General features: G+C 41.0%; 1 protein-coding gene across 3 annotated transcripts in view; it reads right to left on the minus strand.

Annotated features, from left to right (window-relative positions):
* Window positions 1-6,919, minus strand: part of LOC109936649 (protein argonaute-1) — a 127,317-nt gene extending 120,398 nt beyond the window's left edge. For all 3 annotated transcript variants that reach the window (XM_048612843.1, XM_048612842.1, XM_048612844.1), the window contains exon 1: window positions 6,806-6,919. In XM_048612843.1, coding sequence (XP_048468800.1) covers window positions 6,806-6,830 — 25 coding nt within the window. In that variant the 5' untranslated portion in view covers window positions 6,831-6,919. The remainder of the gene's footprint in view (window positions 1-6,805) is intronic.
* Between the last annotated feature and the right edge of the window lie 7,984 nt (window positions 6,920-14,903).

Raw genomic sequence — 14,903 nt, forward strand, 5'->3', positions numbered from 1 at the left:
TATCCAGTGATGCAAGGTCACCTTCCAGATGTTGTTTCTGGTCTTTAGTTCTAGGGAAAGATGTCAAAAAAAACAGACGCACCTCACAATCACTTTTAAAGCTTGAATTACTTCATTTCTTAGCAGAGTTAGACACTGCTCAACTGTGGTCCGACTGAAACACTACATCCTTTGATCACAACTTTGTCTTGCATTCTACAACTTGGTTTCTTGTATTTCAATATTTAACTGGCTTCGTTACTAATTTAATATCAATTGCCAAGTCCACAAAAAAGGTTGTAACATTCAGCAAGTGCACTCTGCAAACCATACCAAGCTTACATGAAGGAAGCAACAAATCATGTGCCACTTTTGTACCCAGGATCAATACTGGCAAAGTTTTAGAATATATTGTGTTTTAGACCATTAAAAAGGGGAGAATAACCTAAAATTATTTGTGGTGAATTACACAGCACTCTCTCTCTGCTGGCAGTTTGACCCAAATCCAAAATGGACAAAAAAAACAGAAAATTTAATAATTCGATAAAGCCCTGCAGCCCAGTGAACTCCTCCTTTTAGTAGGTAAACCCGGTCTTTTATAGCAACCAAGTGCATTTTTTCTGTTTTTGCCTTTACCACTGACTGCAAGATCATTTTGAACATTTATTAAATTGCTGCCCTCTGATCATGAAACAAGAAAACAGAATGTCCACTAGGCTAACTCTTATGCAATGTTGAGGAAATGCAGATGGATTGTTAAACCAAGGAATTTTCTTTATGGCCCCTCAGATGGATACAAAGACCCTATGAGTCAATGTGAAGACCAGATGAGTCCTTGCGAATATTTACTTCTTAGAAGCACTTAGAACACATTTTCTGATCATTTATCCCATTGTCATTGGGACATCAGTGTGCAGATTTGTTGCCATCTTTTCCGACAATTACAAAAGGAGGTTACAATGCTTCTAAAGTAATAACTCGCTGTTTTGCGTTTTGCACTCTCCTGGAGACATGGAAGTACTATGTAAATGTACTCCTTCCTTTATTAATCTTCTGGATATTATTAGATAGTACAGTTCTCCTACACATATGCAAAATTACATATGTTTTCAATAACTCAACATGCAGTTTTCTTCTTTTCCAAGAAAAATAATGCTGAACTTATTGAGGTAAAGGGCATCTCTGCAGCCAATATGGAGGCTCAAACAAAACCTAAAAAAGAAAGGCAGCCTAATAAACAGTGGTATACAGGTAGGCCATTTTAAAATTTTATAAAATAAAAAAAGCTTCCTCAGCAATTGCAGTTTTTCTCTTACACCCAGTACTCTCACTTTTTGGTGTATACAAGCACACCTAAACTCAAAACCATTTTTCCCCTATCTTCAGGTATGTGGAAGTTCTCACAGTCAACACCCAACTTCAATCCATAACCTGTGCCAAATTAGGTGGATTACAATTGGTCTGTGTCTTGGCTAAACAAAATAAAATAATAGCTAGTTTTCATACACATTTGTTATCCAGTGAACTTTACTGTAAGACTGCACGTTGACCTTGGATAAAAATCAGAGTCAAGTACATGCAAGATGGCAGCCAGACAGTTGCACAAGGCATACACATGAATAACAGTCATAATAATGGTACTGTGTCTAAAGTTATGCATGCCTTCAGAACCCTATTTTACGACAGTATAAATTGGTTCGGAACAGTTTGGCCTGAAAAGAAGTCTTCTTCCCAGAATCTGCACTATCCACCTTCCCACAGAATGCTCTTTCTCCATACTGTTGTTAATGATCCTTATAAATTGGATTCGAAGATGTATAAAACAGTACATAAACTTTCTTCAATCCCTGATCTGTCTTTCAGCTGGCTTGGTGTGGCCAGAAACTCACCATCCTGGAAGTTGCGTGTGTAACATTGCGTGTGTTAGCTTAAATCACACTCTAGTATGATGCATGTGCTATGCTGCTTAGTTAGTACTAGAAGCATATGAAACAGTTGCAATAGAATAGCTGCAAATCACAACTCGTTCCTGCCACAGACACAAGTAGAACTGCTAAAATTAAAATGAATTTGCTGATACTCAAAGTTCAGTCTTTAGGTGGCAAAATCTGAAGTGTCATACTGGACTCAAAACATTAACTGTTTCTCTCTTCATAGTTGCTGCCACACCCAAGTTTCTCCAGAATTCTGTTCGTTTCAGATTTCCAGCGTCCACGGTATTTTGCCTTTAGATACTTTCTAATTACCCTGTTCAGAGATGGTACAAAACTACCAGGTGCCTTTACTTAGTTGTTAAATGCCAGATAAACAATTCTTCCAGTTTATACATGATCTCTCAGGTAAGAATTTTATACTGTCTAGAAAGTGTACTTTTGTCCCAAAACAAATTGGACTCAATGGCAAACAAAACATGGGAATAAGTATACAAACAGCATTTAAGGGGCTCTTGTGGCACAATGGTAGCGTCCCTATTTCTGTGCCAGGAGACCTGGGTTCAAGTCCCATCTCCCCCACAGGTATGTAATAATATCTCTGAACAGGCTAATTCAAAGATACCCACATACAACATTCATAACAGATTAGCATCCCAAGACAGTATAGCAAAAAAAAAAAAAGCTCAAGTCAAAAATAATTTGGTGACCAAAATAGCAAAGCAATTTCAAAAAAAGATGCAGGTAGGAAGGCACTGGTTTAGGAAAGGAATTCCAGATTTTGGGGGTCTAAATTTCAGGCACAGTGAACAGTGCAGCAACAGCAGCAGGAATTATAATTGATGTGGACAAGCTTCTGGATAAACAGGAATTATTGGAAAGTGCATAAAGGGAGGCTGGCCAAAGGAGCATTTGAGCAAATCGAGTCTTGAAATGACAAAGGCTGAATGAGGGCTTGAAATTGGCATACCTAGGCGCAGGGGGAGAAAATGTGATGAAAATGGAAGTGGTTATTGTTTAGGATGACAGGCATATGGGGATGGAACACAGCTTGGGAATTTTACAGGCCATATTTGCAAAACTAGTAATGTGTATGAACTGGCTGAAGGCAATTGGTTACCCGATGTTTGCCTAGCTGAAATCACAGGACGTCCAACACTGAAGCAGTAATCCAGAGATCTAGTCTAATAATGCTGTTGAATTGTTTAAAAACTCATCTGATTCAGTCACGACCTTTAAGAAAGGAGACAAACGAGGCATGGTCAGCACACGTGACTTAGTCCCATGCCACAAGGTTGACTTTTAACTGCCCGAGATTCAACAAGCTCCTCAGTTGCACTAAACTGCTACAACAAATACACAGCACATCAAAAAGGAACAGAGTAGGGGTAAATACTTGAGGGCTGTTTGTAGAGTCACCACATTGGATAGGCAGGAATGGAACTGAGGGTAGTCCCAAACAGCAAGGCAAAACAAAGGTGTTTGAGCTGGTGGCAAGACTGACAACGTTGAAACTCACGAAAATCATGCACTGCAATCAGAAGACACAGTTTAAATTTGAGGATATGGAAAACTAATTGGAGAGACAGATAGCCAGGGAAACTTAGGAAATAGTGTTCAAGAACCACGGAGAAATATTATGTCTGCAGTGGAAGCTGTGCAAAGGGCAGTTCTTCTGCTCAAGATTTAGAGCTGCTCAGGTCTTTGCAGAGCTACATTCGTATGCATGGTATAGCTGCCATTTTGATTTCTGCCAGAGAGGAGACACATCTGGGAATCTCTTGGGCCAAGATGATTAAAAAGTAGTGAAATACAGCTGTTTCAATAAACAGCAAGCTTTAAGCCAAATCTTCAACAGTTAACTAGGATGCCAGTGAAGGTCTTACGAATCTATGACATCAGACTGTGGAGCTGGAGAAACATGAATTAACAGTTTCCTCATTGAAAGTCAGCAGTTCCTGCTGGAATTGTGCAAGTCTGGGCATCTGGTGAGTACAGCTTCATGGTCAAACAGCACGCTGTTTACACCAACACAAAATAAAATGGACACCTGCCTGAACAACTTAGGTACCAGTAATCATTCAAGCTTTTTCATATCAAAATGTTTGTATTTTATTGGGATAAGGCAGTCTTGTTGAACTGATTGTTAGTTGACCAACAAACCAGGAGGAACTACAGGAATCTGCTATGGATACAAAAAATACAAGTTACACATCAGAAAAAACACAAAAACCTTGCTGCACTGCAGACAATGTTTACACTTGCAATTCCAAAAAAGATTTTAGATAATTTAGAAATAATTTCTCAGCCACTAAGAATCACAGCACAAACTTTTAACGCATCTGCATTGGATTTGACAGCTCATGCTGAACTTGTCCACAGCAGCAATTTTAGATTAGCTTAAATGCAATTAGCTGTAAGCCTACAAAGTACTATGATTCTTTAAGACTTGAAATGTTAATAGTTTTCACCCCACAGATGCTACCAGACCTGCTGAGTTTCTCTAGCAACTTCTATTTTTTCTGTTCCAAAAATATTTTTCTTGCTTTGAACACTACTACCGAATTTGTATTCGGAACACTACCGGGAAGTGCACTAGAATCCTAACCATTCACTGCCAAAGAAGTATCGCTTGCTACTGTCGCCAGTCAGCCTACAAACTCTGCCCTCCTGTTATTCACCCTTCCAACAACGGATACTTTCCCTTTACTTGCTCCACCTAAACCATCAATCAATCAAATCTCCTCTTATTCCTCTCTACTTGAAATAAGCGCAACCCTAGCTTCTGCAGTCTAACCATATAACAATGAATCCTTTCTGCACTCTCTTCAAAGCTCTCCTGTCCTTACTGAAGTGCAACCTGGACACAATACTCCTGCTGAAGCAGGAACAGGTGTAGGCCATTTAGCTCAAGTCTGTGCAATCATTCAATTAATAACGCTCTTGTGGTACACTAGTAGTGTCCTTACCTCCAGATTAGTAAGGCTGGGTTCAAATCCCACCTGGTCCTGACATGTGTCATAACATCTCTGAACAGGTTGATTAGAAAATATCTAAGACAATTCAATGAGGTTATGGCTGTCTGTGATCTATGTCACTATGGCCCCATATGTCCTAACAGTTTATCCTCAATAAAAACAAACAAACAAACAAACTCCAGGTTTGAAATTAACAAGCATCGCAAGATCAGCTACCAAACTTCTACCACACTTTGGATTTGGAAGCAGTTCCTACTTTCACCTTTGTGTGGGTCTAATTGTTAAGATCATGACCTCTGGATCCAGACTCCATAACTCAATTCAATTATATGTAGTGTACCTGTCCTTGATAATATTGAGATCTTTAATCATATCACTGGACAACTTTCTAAATTTCAGCTAATACAGACCCAACTCAGAATTTCCCCTTACCGGAATTGAGGGTCAGGTTGTATCTTGGGTAAATCTACAGTGTTCTACATCAAAAATGTCTATATGTCCATTTGTGGTGCCTAGAACTTCCCACAGTATCCAGGTGTGGTCTAACCAAGGGTTAGATGGCTTTTGCCCTGATATTTTACAAAGCTGATTAACATTCTTTTTGTTTGGTCACAGTTTGTACCTTTGAAAAAATATTAAATTACCTTATTTTTGTGAAGTTCAGTGAGGAAGATTAGCTGAGATACGAGAACTCCACTGATCCTCTTAAATACTACCATGGGATCTTTAGACCCCCCCCATTGCAAAAAAGGGCTATGGTTTAACATCTCATTCAAAAGACTTGAAACCGACAACCTTCTGATGTTGGTGTACTACATCTTAACCACGCAAAGCACTCCACAGCTAACCAATTCCATGAAGTTGTAGTTAGTGTTTTTTCATAGGCAAACACAACAGCAAAAGGTGCAAAAATTAAAGGTGCGACATTAAACTGTTCTGGTGGACACGTTGTCACCCAGGAAAAATTTAAAACTTAAAATATCTGGTTGACACAAAATGCTCAATAGCATGAATCTAGAGGGTAAATATGCCATTATTTCCACAGTTGAAGATCGAGGCAGATATGAAAAGAATCTTCCTTTCTTCCCCACCCACTTTCACCCCAAATTAGAAGTTATCCAACATTTAAATAACCAAGGTAGTTTTCACACTAACCTACCTCAAAGTTGTGTTCATTACTCTTTGAAGAAATTCTTCCAAGCCCAAATCATTTCTTCCCAACATATTGGTGTCCTGCCTAACCATATTGAGGCTGTGTGTATTATTTGATTTATGTGCTTTCACAAAGGATCACTTATTCCAAGGGGAAGAGTCTTTGCCCATACCTGGATCCTTTGATCTTGACACCTCTCTGCATCCTCTCAAGAACCTGAGTTTTTCTTTTGTCAATCACAAAAACTCGTCTCAGCACTCAATATAGTGTCCAGAATGCCATATCTAGAGATTCATCATTTCATCCCGCTATAACAACATAGCAGAGCGCTTTGTTTATTCGGAAGTCCATGCCTTACTTCATATTGGTCGGCACTGTCTTTTACTATCAGTTAAATTTCCGAATAAACAAATGAGATGTATATGACTTGGGAGCTTTTGCAGTCCACATTCCAAGAGCAATTTCTCCATCAAATGCGATGCATTTACCTGCAGCTCAGCGAAAAGTTTGAATCTGAAGCGATTCTACGGGCTCTATTCCAGCGCTGTGCAGCAAAATGAGATTTTATTTTGCCCTGCAATGTATGCACTGAGCTTTGCACTCGCAGCTTTAGCCTGTTTTTATTTTTTTTAAGAAAACAACTCTGTTGCTTGCTACTGTGGTACTGCGCATGCTCCCTCAGAAGACCCTTTACCGGAGCCCCCCATAGCTCACTACAGAAAAATAACAACCAGAAGCTCGATTCCCGTTCCCCACCAGGTTACCTGCTGTCGCTGGCCCCGCTTCCATCCCATATACCAGCGTGTGAGAGCGGATTTGCCCGGGTGTAAAGGCTCAAACCCCCGCGACCTCCTCACGCACCAACTCTACTCCACAACACAACACGCACACTGACACTGAGCATGCGCCGCCTGGGCGAGCGCTCTCTCCATGGGGGCCGCCACTGCGCACGCGTCACATGCAATGGCCCCGGCAGCCGGCTCTCTCCCATCACGCATGCGCCTAACACCCTTCCCCACCCCGCACACTACAATAAGTGACGTTCCTGTAATGTCATGACGCACCTGGAGACGACGACCTAGGTACAAGGTAGCGCCACGTTGCGGACGCTGGAGGAGCAGCAGTGAGTGGTTACTGTAGGTAATGTGTGGGCTCCTTAAAACTGACTTCTAACGTGAAAAGACGAAATAGCGTAGTATTGAGATAACAAGGTGTAGAGCTGGATGAACACAGCAGGCCAAGCAGCATCAGAGGAGTAGGAAAGCTGACGTTGCGGGCCTAGAACTTTCTTCAGGAAAAAAAAGCGTAGTATTGACACCAGCTTATCATCGAACAAGTTGAGAGCAGTCTGTTTTACAGCAGTCAATTTTAAGCGGCATATTATTAGCAGTTTACAAACTCATTTAGACAACAGTCTTCACGAACAGGGAATCGTTAAATTTGCTTCTGTGTTCCTGAAAGCTACGATTTTAAGTAAGTTGTTACCTGGACAAAACAATGGACAAGGTAAAATACTGCGTCATACATGTGCAGCACTGAACACCCAAAAGCTAGAATACTGAACAAACTAAAATATGTTATTATAAAATGTGAAATAAATACAATACACAAGTATGATATGTTCTTTTGAAAATTACACATGAAAGCACTTTTAAATGGTCCAACCTCCCTCTCGTGGCTGACGTTCATCATTGCAGAATTACCAACACTGACGTTTGCCATAAAATGGCTGGGGGCTTTATGACTTCTTTGCTAGTTCAGAATGGGAATCAAGAAAGAACGGGCTTAGAAAGAGATCCCTGGGACAGCAAGAACACAATGGATAAGAAGACTACAAAAGAAAATCATGCAGTGACATTAGTGGCTGAGTGGTTAGCACTGCTTCTCACAGGGCCAGGTACCCGGGTTCGATTCTACCCTCCGGCAACTGTGTGTAGTTCGCAGATGGGCTGGCTAGGTGTATCGGACGTGACAAATGCAGCGTTACAGGGATACAGTAGGGGGGGGTGGGAGGCTCTTCGGAGGGTCCGTCTGAAGTCGAGGGAAAAAATGGCCTACTTCCACACTGGAGGGATTGTATGATTCTAAGGAAGGGAGATCGAGGGGGGAGGTCGCAGACGCTTGTCTGGGTACCTCATTTATACCATGTGAACGCATTGAAGAGTGATACCAAAAAAAGTTGCCATGAATATAATAAAATTGGGACTGTTCTCCTTGGGGGCTGAGACTCTAAAGAGGTTTTCAAAATCATGACCTGCAGTCCGTTCACATGCAGCTTTCATCTACCCCATACTTAAGATTTTTTTAAAAAATTAAATAAAAAGTTTACCCCTCTTCAACCACTTTGCTTTTCATTTCTTTGGATATTCTCTCCTTTCAAAATTCAACATTAAGATTCCTCAAGCTTTCTGCGCTCTTGCTGTCATTTGACTTTTTTAGCCTTTTTGTTAGACAACCTGATAATTTTACATCTTCCCCGCTTCTCTCCTGTCACATGCCAACTAACCCATCACTGTTTCCTTATAAAAGAGGGAACAGTAACACCAATTCTCCTCCTCTGCTCCTTTAAAGTCTCTCCCGACATATATACTCCCTTACCCATATCTGCAGTAAAAAAAAATCTAACTTTGAAATCTAGAAATCAATAAATAATGAGGATCATGCAGGATAATAACATTAAAAGGATCAGCCACGTTCTAGTTGAATGGCAGAGTGAGCTCGAGGGTCTGAATAGTATGCTGCCGGTCCTAATTCCTGCGTAGTCACATCCACCATTGAACGAGCTGGACTGGTTTTGGGATGCGATAGGGGGAGGGGAGATTTTCACATCTGCCAGTGTGATATACTGCATCCCCTGTACCCGGTGTGGCTACCTCTACATCGGGGAAACCAAGCGGAGGCTCGGGGACCACTTTGCAGAACACCTACGCTCGGTTCGCAATAAACAACTGCACCTCCCAGTCGCGAACCATTTCAACACCTCAGACGACATGTCCATCCTGGGCCTCCTGCAGTGCCACAACGATGCCACCCGAAGGTTACAGGAACAGCAACTCATATTCCGCTTGGGAACCCTGCAGCCTAATGGTATCAATGTGGATTTCACAAGTTTCAAAATCTCCCCTCCCCCTACCGCATCCCAAAACCAGTCCAGCTCGTCCCTGCCTCCCCAACCTGTTCTTCCTCCCACCTATCCCCTCCTCCCACCTCAAGCCACACCTCCATCTCCTACCGACCAACCTCATCCCGCCCCCTTGACCTGTCCATCCTCCCTGGACTGACCTATCCCCTTCCTAACTCCCCACCTACACTCACCTTTACTGGCCCCATCCCCACCTCTTTGAACTGTTTCCTCTCCTCTATCCATCTTCTATCTGCCTCCCCCTCCCTCCCTATTTATTTCAGAACCCCCTTCCCCTCCCCCTTTTCTGATGAAGGGTCTAGGCCCAAAACGTCAGCCTTTCTGCTCCTATGATGCTGCTTGGCCTGCTGTGTTCATCCAGCCCTGCACCTTGTTGTCTCGGATTCTCCAGCATCTGCAGTTCCTACTTTCTCTCCCCAATGTCTCTTTATGGCATCTCAGACCTCTCCTTATCCCCTGCAAGAAATCTATCTCTTGTTCCTCCTCATTTTTGATTCTCACTAAATTGCTGAACATTCTTGACCATGGAAGCTGGTGTTAATTTTTTTTAAAATTCATCCACAGGATGTGGGCATCATTAGCTGGGCGAAAACTTTTTGCCATTTTCTAACTGTCCAGAGGACAATTAAGACTTAACCACACTGATGTGGGTCTGGAATCACATGTAGGTCAGACCAGAGAAGGATGGCAGATTCCTTTCCCAAAAGGACATTACTGAGCCATATTGGTTTTTTTTTTTATTCTGCCGATCGACAATGGTTTCATGGTCGTCATTGGACTCTCCTTTTCAGATTATTATTGAATTCAAATTTCACCATCTGCCATGGTGGGATTCGAACCCAGGTCCCCAAAATGTTACCTGGGTCTCAGAGCTAATAGTCTAGCCATCATATCGCTAGGCCATTGCCTATCCTTAAATAATAATTGACAAATAATTCTCTTCAGGTATTGCACCCCTCATAAATCTGCCTCATCACTTCCTCCTCAAAAAGAAAAGAAATCTTTAACCCTGAAGTCCATGTAAACCAAAGTCCCCAGCTCCAATTCTCTTTACATATTCAAAATCCTTAAATGTGTTGTCAATTCCCAAATTGGAAATCCCAGAATGCCATGATTAAATATTCCAAGCACCCTTCCGCCTAGCTTAGCAATGAAATGTCCTTCATAGTTTCAAAATATAACTGTGACCATGGTAAAGTATCCCACATCTTCTCAATCAGTCTGTAGCGTGAAACTGTTGATTACACCATCTTCATTCAATTCATCTCCTCTGTCAAAGCCATTGCATTCAGTTCCATCACAAACGTTATCCAACAACTGACTCCAGTTCTATTCCTGGCAGCTGTTATAGACTGATCCAGACTGTTCACAATGGTGAATGTCATATTGGACGCAGATAATTCTTTTGCCAGCAAGACCTCCATTCCCACTTTTCTAACAGCATCCGATTACACCAGAGCCTCAGCTGTTTTGGAAACCCTCATTCTCATTTTATCCTTAGAGTTCAATATTCCAATGTACTGCTGGCTAGTACCTATCTTCCATTTCTATAAACCTATAGAAATCTCTGCTGCCTGTATCCTTAATCAAACTAAACCGAGTTCACGTTGCATTCCTGAGATTCTGATCCTACCCTGGCTCCTGGTTAAGCAATACTGATTTAAAATTCCTATTCTTGTTTTCAAATTCCTTAGTGACATTATCCTTCATCTTTAACCTCTGCCAACTGTAGATATCTGCACTCCTCCAACACTTGGTCTTTAATCCACTCTTAATTGCTGTACCAATGGCAGCCTCTCAAGGACCTGAAACACTGAAATCACCTCCTTGCACTGCTCTACCTCCTTTAAGATGTTCATAAAATCTACCTTTAACTAAGATTTTGATCATCAGCTGAAATATACTTATATGCCTTTCAGGGTCATACTTGAATAACTCTGAAGTGCCTCAATTTTTTTAAAAACTACATTAAAAGAGAAAGCTTGCATGGTGCTTCTTTTTAATTAAGGTTTTTGTTTGATCTCAAGTGAGTTTGACTCATGTATTTCAACTGAAAAATTGTTGAAATGCTCAGGGTGACCTAAAAGGCATTTTGTTATAGATTCAGCAAGAAAGACATATGTCCATTAAAATCACCAAATCTGGTGAATGCCAGTTTCAAGGACTGGTTCCAAGCTGAAGACCGCAAATGTCTGAAAGTACACCACCCAAGAACAAAGTCCAGGTGCGATATGTATATGACATACAGTTTTCTTCATGACTTGTCATCCGAATGTGGAAGTCATATCGTCTGGGCCCTATATGATATCTAAACTCAGAATGGCATTTTGTAAAAAAAGAGGGAAACCATTTCAAGGATGGAAATTAAAAATCGCGTCAGAACAATGTAATTTACAACACAGAGGCAGATCTGGTCTTCACTGGTTCCTGGCAAAGACAATCCAAAAACAATACAACTAGACTGCTAACTTATTACAGTTCTGAATTTACCTCAAATTCAAATGTGAAAGCACTTTTCCATACACACTGCATTTAACTACACAAGGAAAAAAGTGGTCTCTTTATACAGTGACGCTTATAAATTACAGGCTTCGATCACATCTCCCCATCACTGGAAATCATCTCAATGATCTTGTTAAAGTGTCATGGGGAAGAAAAATCTAATTACTCTTTTCTCTCGTATAAATAAAATCCTATTGTTTCAATATTGATTATTCATACTTTTACATCCTACATTGTCTTTCTCCTGTTGTGTTCAGTATTACATTTTCAGTCACCAGACAGGCATATCTCTTTGCCCAAACTCCTGAAGGTCCTGGATTAGACAATTTTCAATAAGCAAACCTGACATATAATCCTAGGATTGAAGCAAATGGAATTTCATGGTGGGGCGGGGGGGCATGATGCATGATGCCCTGTATAGGACCTTTTACTAGACTGAAAGCAGATACCATTCATCTAGTTAACAAGGAAACATTTCAGAAAATAGTTACAACAAACTATTCCTGGTACATGTTTTTCAACATTCAATGCTTGGTCCTCAAGAATTTGCGTTTTGAACAACAGAAAGGAACAAGCATGATGGATACTTCACCCAAATGAAATTAATCAGTGAAGAGGAAAGAATCATGTATCTTTAAAAATCATGTATGTTTTTTCCTGAGTGTCTGGAAGAGTAGAGAAGACAATAAAGACCTGTCACTTTGGGTTTCTTTCTTCTCTCCCTCTGTCCCTTCTCAACCAATCAATCAATCTGCTTCTCAACTCTCCAAAACCACACTGGTAAGCAGCAGGAGTATGCCCATTAAGGATGTGCAGTTTGCTAACTGCATAGTAATGGAGGTGGTTGCGCATTAGAGGTCATTCAGATCAGGGGAGGTGATGGCCTAGTGATATTAATTGCCGGTCTGTTAATCCAGAGACCGAGGAATGCTCTGGTGACCAGGGTTCGAATCCCACCATGGCAGATGATGGAATCTGAATTCAATAATAATCTGGAAAGGAGTCTAATGATGACCATGAAACCATTGTCAATTGTCAGGAAAAACCCATCTGGCTCACTGATGTCCTTTAGGGAATAAAACTGCCATCCTTACCTAGTCTGGCCTACATGTGACTCCAGACCTGCATTGAATGCTAGCCTCATCCTGTGAATGAATTTAAAAAAAAAAAAAAAATCAGGAAGTCTGATTTCTGTGGCAACATACACTTTTACATGCATGCTGTAGTCTAGAGTGCTGGACTGTGTTAATGGAAAATACAAGTTTCCTTCCAAAACATGGTTGACCATCTCTCACTTGTACTGCATGCCACCTGGAACATGCTGGAAGGATTCACAGGTTAGTGAATCAACTGTTTTAACCATACCTTGTGTACACTCTCCTTGGTCATCAAATCCTGGGGTGAGACTCAAATTTGGAGCTTTTGACTCACAGGCAAGGACATTACCCACTCAAACACGAGACCTTCCAATACCAGTAATATGACTGTAAATGATTAGGGTCTCCCACCAGCAATCACAGCCTGTTGTACCGTACCTGCAATTACACCCTGCCCCCTCTTGGTATCATGGATCCTTTCTAGTAATTTCTCTTAAAACTCACTGTACAACCCAAATTCTATAGCAATCGCTCCAAAAAGGAAGTGCAGCTCCTCTCCTCAAAGTGAAAATACTGTCCACCATCCTATGTGAAACTAGCTCACACTCCTGAAACAAACAATTTGTATAAGTAAAAAGGTTAAATAAATTAGGAAGACAAGAGACATATTTCTTTCGCACACCAAATCAAATTCTCTCTATCACATTCTGGAATTTGAACACCGTGCAACTAATTAGATCAACAGGACTAATTTCCCAGGATTTTGGTCCCAAGATTATATTAAAGAGGATATAAAATGATCAAAAAATAAACAAGCATAACCTGTAAGCTATTTTCAATTATGATTCAGTTTCCATTGATGAAACAGAAAAGTCTACATCTGTAAAAAGTACAAATAAAGGATCATGTACACAACCTTGGTGAGGCATCTTCTGGAGTACTGCGTGTAATTCTGATCATTCTGTTATAGGAAGGATATTATTAAACTGGAGAGCGCTCATTGAAGATTTACCAGGATGTTGCTGGGAATGGAGGGCTTGAGTTATGAAAAATAGCTGGTACTTTTTTTCCCCAGGAGGGTAGGAAGATTGAGGCATAATTCATAGAATCATGGAATCCCTACAGCCTGGAAGCAGGCCATTCAACCCATCAAGTCAACACCGACGCTCCAAAGAGCATTCCACCCAGACCCACCCCCTACACTATCACCTCACATTTCTTTATAGATGTTTATAAAATCATGAGGGGCATACATCAGGTGAATAGCAAAGATCTGTTCCTTAAAGTGGAGAGTTCAAAATTAGGGGCATAAAAATTTTTAAGGTGAAAGTAGAAAGATTTAAAAAGGCCATGGGGGCAACATTAAAAAAAAAGCAGTAGTTCGTTTGTAGAATGAGCTGCCAGAGAAAGTATTTGATGCAGGTACAGCTGGAACTATTAAAAGACATTTGGATAGATATGTGAATGGGAAAGGATTGGAGGGATATAGTCCAGAAGCAGGCAGGTGGGACTAGTTTGATTTGGGATTATATTCAGCATGGACGAGTTGGGCCAAAGGGTCTGTTTCCACGCTGTATGACTATGACATAAGTGGAATCCATGTCACAACAGAGTGCTGAATAGGCTGTGAACAGGATAGCACAATTCTCATTTATGTGTCCAAAGAATCTAGTCCAATGGCAAAAAAGGCACAGTATAGTATTGTCTAAAAGTTATCACCCATGCGAACCAGATATGCATAGTATATTCAGGCTTACACCGGGCAATTCTCAAATCTCACACTGGTAAAACACTTGGTATCCTCCAACCTTAAAGTAAAGCAGTGCAGCTACCAACCGTCCCGCACCCTCAACATTAGGCGAAAGGTTGATTCAGCAGCTACAGAAAATGGTCTGGTTCAAGAAAATCACATTTCCTTGCTGTTGAGCCAGAAGACCTTAGTAGAAATTTGGTCTCTGACCCTCAGCAAGTAGCTGATCAGCACATTATTAATTGCTATATTCATCATTTACTGCACCCCACTGAATAGATAAAAGCCAAAAGATCTGGTGGGATGAACAATACGTAGAGACAAACATTCAGCAGCCCCTAGAATCCACCTTCAGAGCCCAAGCCAGCATG

Source organism: Rhincodon typus, chromosome 27 (assembly GCF_021869965.1).
Source record: "Rhincodon typus isolate 14 chromosome 27, sRhiTyp1.1, whole genome shotgun sequence".
NCBI classification, from domain to species: Eukaryota; Metazoa; Chordata; class Chondrichthyes; order Orectolobiformes; family Rhincodontidae; genus Rhincodon; species Rhincodon typus.